Source organism: Cicer arietinum, chromosome 7 (assembly GCF_000331145.2).
Source record: "Cicer arietinum cultivar CDC Frontier isolate Library 1 chromosome 7, Cicar.CDCFrontier_v2.0, whole genome shotgun sequence".
Taxonomy (NCBI): Eukaryota; Viridiplantae; Streptophyta; class Magnoliopsida; order Fabales; family Fabaceae; genus Cicer; species Cicer arietinum.
Genome location: NC_021166.2, coordinates 2272425 through 2279524, shown reverse-complemented (window position 1 = coordinate 2279524; position 7100 = coordinate 2272425). Strand labels below are relative to the sequence as shown.

At 29.8% G+C, this 7100-nt stretch overlaps 1 protein-coding gene across 2 annotated transcripts; it reads right to left on the bottom strand.

Annotated features, from left to right (window-relative positions):
- Positions 1 to 259: 259 nt before the first annotated feature.
- On the bottom strand, positions 260 to 4072 carry LOC101494313 (uncharacterized). 2 transcript variants are annotated; one of them, XM_004507792.4, is made up of 6 exons: positions 3456 to 4070; positions 2783 to 2897; positions 1949 to 2629; positions 1681 to 1792; positions 1203 to 1262; positions 260 to 653 (listed from the first exon to the last, which is right to left on the bottom strand). In XM_004507792.4, exons 1-5 carry the CDS (start codon positions 3536 to 3538, stop codon positions 1237 to 1239), a joined length of 1017 nt encoding a protein of 338 aa, XP_004507849.1. In that variant the 5' UTR covers positions 3539 to 4070; the 3' UTR covers positions 260 to 653; positions 1203 to 1236. The 2 variants fall into 2 exon arrangements, with proteins under 2 accessions (XP_004507849.1, XP_004507850.1); XM_004507793.4 differs by lacking the exon at positions 260 to 653 and adding an exon at positions 685 to 1047 and having other exon boundaries at positions 3456 to 4072.
- Positions 4073 to 7100: the final 3028 nt, after the last annotated feature.

The window sequence follows — 7100 nt, the reverse complement described above, 5'->3', positions numbered from 1 at the left end:
ACAATGTAACCTTCGAGCTAATAATTTCAAGATTTTTTTCCCATCATTTTGACACTTTTCATGATGATGTTGGTTTCAAGGCCAAGATAGATTCCTTCAAACAAAAGTCCCCTCAGAAGGAGACGAAGTTGATAGCATCAGCTAGGCAAAAGAAGGAGAGGGCCCGTAGCGATGAAGACAAAAAATGGAACCTTAAAATGTGCAAATGTATGGATATTTTACTAGTTTGCCATAAATAAATATTGAATCAAGTGACATGTAACTTAAAATTTAAGCTTGCATTGCATTGCATTGATTTATCTTGCAAACAAATACCAGTAGCATAGTGGAAGTTGTATTACATTAAATATTAGATGATGAACGAATGAATGAATGTATATACACTTAATAATAACAGCCCCACATATCCTAGTCCTATTCCTACACCACCCACCAGTAGGAAGGAGGTTGGTAGTGGTTGTGCTGTCGGCGTCCACTCACAACACAATTAATTTCATTCATTCATCTTATAGACTAATCTAGTAGTAACAATAATAATAATAATAACAACCACTAATTAAATAGAACAAGGTTGACACAGATTGTCTTGACTGTCCCTTTACCGGACTGACTTGTCCCACTCACCTATCTTCTTTTTTTATCTATGAAAAACCCTGCACCAAAACCACAACATCCATTCATTCATAACAATACAAACAAAATAACATCGATATCCATTAATTATTATGTGCCCAATTTATTCAAGTTTTCCAGCACTAAAATAATCTTTTATGTTTCTGAAAAAAAAAATCATACAGTTTTTTTATTTTGAGACTTTAAGTAAACAACTAGGTCCTATATAATCAGATTTTCAATAAACTTCAAACACAAACAATGTTAGCAGCAGCTAGCTATAAATTATTTGTGATGTCCCTATCTTACAGCCTCAAAAGTCAAAATTTGGCTTGAATGAAGTGCTGCTACTTTTTTAGGCAGATGGATGAAGGAAACGCGAATAAACAACTAGTATTTTGCTGGTAAACCAAACCACATTCCACAACAATCCATCTGAGGAAAAAGGAAAAAAGCAATCTTTCATCGTTTCCAACCATGTTTTAAGGAAAAAGCAAATATCTGGATGTTAGCTTACACCTTAAACATACTTGACACTATTTAGTATTTTAATCATTACAAAAACACAAGTTCTATGGTTTTGGAAATACCTCTTGATTTGATTGAGTGAAGAAGCCGTTTAGCTCAAGTTGAATAAAATACAAAGGGAACTGCAAAGAAGGGAAACAAAATATTCATAATTAGCAATGCTTAATACAGAAACAAAGAAAGCAAAAGTTTAAGAATAGAATTCTGACATAGCTAAGAAGACCAAAATGATTAATCTATTGCCAAAATATCAAATGATTGATTGTTCGCTGAAAAATACAGAATATCATTTTGATGCCAAAACTACTTACTTTCTATACAAATATCCTCATTGTGACAATAAACTAATCGTATATACAGAAAAATGGTAATGCTATAAAAATCTTCATTGTGACAATAAAGTTTAACAGAAAAGTCCCATCCTTTATTTTTTATTTTATAAGCAACAACATGAGAATAAAGCTTAAATAAGCACAAAATAATACATATGGAATTTCCAGCTGTTAAGAATCTTTTCGGAACAGGAAACAAAATGCGTACCAAGGAGAAAGATGGTCAGCATTAGAATGAGTGTAACTTTAAGAGAACGACCATATCGCAAATGCAAGGGATTTTGAAACTGTCTCTGGCATAATCCAATGCGACCAAAAACCTACACAGTATGAAAACCCGTAAGCATTTCCACGCAAGGCACAATATTTGTCAGGACACATTTCATAAATGGTGATTGTAAGCAAAGCAAGGTAAAAGGAAAAAAGTTCCTATCTTGTTGTGCATGGCTCTTATTCAATTTATTCATAGATCTAACCTGATTGAACATATGAACTGCTCGCATTGCCTGCGGATATTCTTCAAATTTTTGTTTCCAGAAGAGATGTTTAAGTCCTTTCTCTTTAGGGGTGGCATCAACAGGCCGCAAAAGTTTATTTCTCTGCTCATCTTCATCAGCAACTACAATTCTTAAAGCACCATAGTTTGGTGGAGGACTCCACGTCTTCCTTGTACTAGTTGTTCTATCGGTTGGAGAAACTACATCATCACTATTTCTAGAAATGGCATCTGCTTTTATTTCTATTGCGTAATCTGTGTCCTTGTTAACAGCAATGGCATCCATAGAAGCCTTTTCATTAGTAGAACTATCCCAGCTGCGAAAAGCATTTACAATTACATTTTTATCTTCTTTGCTCACTTGTTTCTCCCAAAGTGAGATTTTTGTCAAAGGAGAAACATCAATGCATTCATCTTTAGTGCTTTGTATGGTTTCACAGGTTCCAGATAGAAATGCGGCAAAATCATCTCGCTCTTCTTCATCCAGACTCACCCACCGAAGCGGTTGCTTACCTTCCTCAATAAAAGATTCCCTCATAGCTGCTTCAACCTGGGAAATTTGGCTCTCAATGGCAGAAATAAATTGCCTGTGCCTAGTGGCTCGGTTGTCGTCACCAAGATGTCGGTAGCTTAGACTAACAGCTTTCTCAAATTCTTCCAACTATTTCAGCATGTTCAAAACAGAAAAGGGAAATAATTCAGCTATAAGGGACTACATGTGAAACAAAGGGAAATAATTGACTTATCTAAGAATCTACAATAAGAAAACTTAAGACATTTGAGAAAAAGTCAAATTATAAAGTATATTACACACCTGCCATTTAGCAGTACCTAAAGCAGTTTGAAGTTCTCTGCATAATTCATTTAATTCCTTGGAATTCGACCTTTCTCTCCTCTCTCTTAACCATGCCCGGTATGCCGATTCCATTCTGAATTAAAAAAAGGTAATGAAATTATTATCAGAGAAATTTAACTCTCCAAGTATGAACAGGCACTGAAGAGATGATCGTTCACCGTTCTCCCTCCTACATGCACAATCACTCAAGCAAACACTCATGTGAGATCTCATTAAAAGAGTAAACTTAGCAATAATTCAAACTTTTGAGATATAAGGGATAACCATAATTAAAATTTCGTACTTTTTATTCCTCCTTGTTTCTATTATTCCATTTAACTACCCAAAAATAACCCATTTGCATGCACCAAGAAAAAAAACTACCACAATTTTTTATACTTAAAAAAACCTAAGTTGAAACCCAAATTCACTACCATCAGTGTTAAAAAAAAAAAAATCTACGAGACAGCAGCTACTAAAATTTATTTTCACAGAATCAATAAAACAGATGCAAACATACCCAACATCAAATTCAATCCTAAAGAAAACAGTTTAACAAGAAATTAAGCGAATTTCAAAATAACAAAAAAAATACACTAAAAAGGGTTCAACAGGGGAAGCGTGAATCGAAAAGGGAAATTGAGAAACGTACATATCCGCTGATTCCTGCACCTCTTCTGCTGCAGAGAAAAAAACGTCTTTTCGCCATAGATCGAAACTATTAGCTACCAACATCTTCTTCAAAGCAACCCCAAAACAAAACCGAAAAAACCCAAAACAAAAAGAAATAAACTTCCAATTCTTTCCGAGAGAGATGAAAACTCGAAGACGAAGCTACAACAACGAGAGTGGTTGGTTAGGTTGATATGCTCATGGGTTTGGTTTTTTCTCTCTCTTCTCTTCGACGAAACAAAGCAAGGAATGAAGAGAGAGAAAGAAACCTTCGGAGAGAGAAAGAGAGAGAGAGAGAGACGTTTAAGCGAACCTTCTCTCTTTTTTATCTTCCTTTTTTTTAAGGCTCTGTAGTTATGTAACTAGTTCTCTTTTTCGGTTGGGTTATGATAAGATGATGGGAGTTTCACGATATCCAGAATGGTCGACCTATATGTTTTTTACACGTGTGCGGTTTTAACTGATCGAGTACTTGAGATGTGACGTGTCAAGTTTTATTGGATGGTATATGATAAGAAATTTGTGGATGTTTATAGAGGAGTGGGAAATTGAAGAAGAATGATGAACATGGAGAGAAGAGAGGCGTCGGCGGTTGGAGAAAGAAAAGGACAAGAGGCCAGTGCGTTTATGGTTGTTGCCCTATTGGTTTACCAAAGCATTTCTATTGATGTTTTTTTGGGCCTCGTATTCCAATTACTGCTGGATTTTTTTATTTATTATTTTCTAAGTACTATTATCAACCTAAATTATTTTCTAAATGCTAGTACAATATGATCCTACCAAATATATATTCTTCCTATTGGCCATTTGCACACATTATTTGGCTGGTATGATAATGCCATTATGCCACTGCTGATTAGAAAGTAATGTTTTTCTTCCTAATCCAACAGGAAGGATTTTAAGGTACAGCGATGTGGTGGATACAAGGGATGTATCAAATAATAGTAGTCTTAATACGAAATTTTAAGAGAATTAAATTATGACTATACTTATATGATTACAAAATATTTAAGTTTTTTTCTTAAATATATGATTTTTTATTTTATTAAAATATAAATATGCATTTATTCAAATTAATAAAAATTATATCGATCGTGAATAATACAATTTAAAATCATTAAAAATAAAAATAATGAATATGGAAAAAATACTCAGAGCATTCTAGTTAATTGCATAAATTGGTACAATACATACAATTTTGACAAAACCTACAAATACGATAAAATAAAAGTGTACAGATTATTGTAGCATTGATGTTGATTATCAATTTAAATCAAACAAACGCCGCACTAAAACGAAAAAAAAATATATAATGTTGCACCAAGATGAAAAACAAAAATAACGTGCTCTGAGATGACAAAAAAATACGAAAAAAAAAATTAAATATATAAAAAAATTACTTGTTTAAATAAAAGAGATGGTAAACACGATTTAGATGAGTCGTTTAAGATTAAAAAATAATGAATGTATGTGTTGTCACTGTATAGTATTTGAATTTATTAAAATTACAAATGTTTTTTTTCAAATGTCTTTTTTATAAATAATTTCTTAGACCAAATTGATTAGAAAAAAAATTGAGAATTAAATTAACAAATTGAAGAAAAATTCAGATTTTTTTGTTGTTGTAATTTTATTATAAATAATATTATAACAAAATCTCATACATTTAAAAAATACCAAAATATAGTGGAGACACAATCTATAAGATAGATATGTCTCTATTTTTGCTCTTTATCATATCATTTATTTTAAATGTCGTAAATAGTAAACAATAAACTTAGAAAAATAATAATCGCAGATATTGTCCTGACAAGTTAAAATTTGGGTTTATCATTAATATTACAAAACTACTTAAAAAATCACATAATTTTTGTTTTAATTAAGTCTTTCTTAATTTGATCAATGATTTATATTTATATATATATATATAAATATATTAAAATAAAATAATAAAATGATGAGAGAGAAGAAAATAAAGTAGAAGAGAATCATAAATAATATTGTAGGCAAATTTGCACTTGCAGAGGATCCAAATATTTAAAAAAGGATTCTCATTTAAAATATATCCTTAAAATATGAAGGAGTATTCACATGTGTAAATAGGATTCGTTAACTATTTCTCTTGTTGGAATAAAAATATTATTCGTGTATCTTATATTCTCAGGAGTATCCGATATGTTTTACTATGGATGTTTTATTTGAAATTCATTTCTTTTGTCACGTGTATAAAAAATGGTAATCATATCTCAATTTACTGTAATTCCATTTAAGAACACATGTAAATGTAAATAAATTTTGTGTTTATGTTTTCCTTTTATTAGGCTTTCATAGCTCAAATATGCATTATCTATTATAGATTATTCATGGCGCGAGCTTTTCGAGCATATTACGAGTTTTCCCAATTATAGACTGGGATTGAGGTAGTGGTTTGTTCAAGTATCTTTTTATTTGTGGACAGTGAATAAATCTTTATTGTTGACTGTGAGTCCAAGTGACGAAAAATCTACCAGAAAAAAGTAACACCATTTGAATCACATGGTAGCATGTATGATTAAGCTAAATAGCCAAATCACTTGTAAAGCAAACAGTTAAATGTACCTCTTCAGAAAGAAAATTGGATGATTAAGCTAAAATCACCTTACGTTTTCTATAAAAAAAATTTGTCACATGATTATTTATTATTTGAGAGTAAACAAGTAAATTTAAGAAAATAAATAAATAACTAAAACATAAGAAATAAAACTATATATTTTTTTGACAAAAAAATATTACCTTATAGAGAAAATATTAATTATTATATATATATATATATATATATATATATATATAGAGATATAAAATCTACCAAAAAAACTAATATTATTTTGTCAAAAGAAAAATTATTCCACATTTTCAACCATTGCTAAATTTTAGGAAATAAAAATGATAATTTATTTCATTCAAAAAAATTCACAATCTTTTATACTACTTTCTAATCATTATTATAATATACATGAATCAAAACTACTCAATTATATATATTTTTTTCTAATTATATATTCTCTTTGATTTTCCAACTATCAATATAAGAAATGGAGAAATTTAGCAAAACAACCAATATTAAAAAAACCGAAGCTGTCCTCTTCAATTTCAACCTTTGAAAAAAATATATATGGAACACATATTTATCATTGATAAATATTAAAAACACATTGGATAACAAAAACATTAAAAAAGACGGGACAAATATTTATCTGTAAGAAATATAAAAATACACATGACAAATATTTGACAGTAATACATAAAAAAAAAAGACAAATATTTGTTATTAATAAATATTATAAAACACTAGACAAATCTCTACCAGTAATAAATATTAACAAAACACGGAAGAAATATTTATCATTGATAATTATAACAAAACAAAGACAAATATTTATTATTATAAATAAAATGAGATTTTTATTTGATATCTAAATAATGTATATATAAAATATCAATAATGCCACTCGAGCATCATCCCATCTTAAATTAAAATATAAATTTTTAGAAGAGCTAAATTAAAATACAATATTCAACCTAAGAGAGTACAATTAAGAGACTTGTACTTAAACACACACTTAAAAAATAAATAAATGATCTATAT

Coding starts and splice junctions, on each gene's coding strand:
- LOC101494313 (XM_004507793.4), bottom strand. CDS start 3,538: ATGTTGGTAGCTAATAGTTTCGATCTATGGCGAAAAGACGTTTTTTTC. Junction 1,793..1,948: donor CAGTTCATATGTTCAATCAG/GTTAGATCTATG, acceptor CATACTGTGTAG/GTTTTTGGTCGCATTGGATT. Junction 1,263..1,680: donor GCTGACCATCTTTCTCCTTG/GTACGCATTTTG, acceptor CCTTCTTTGCAG/TTCCCTTTGTATTTTATTCA.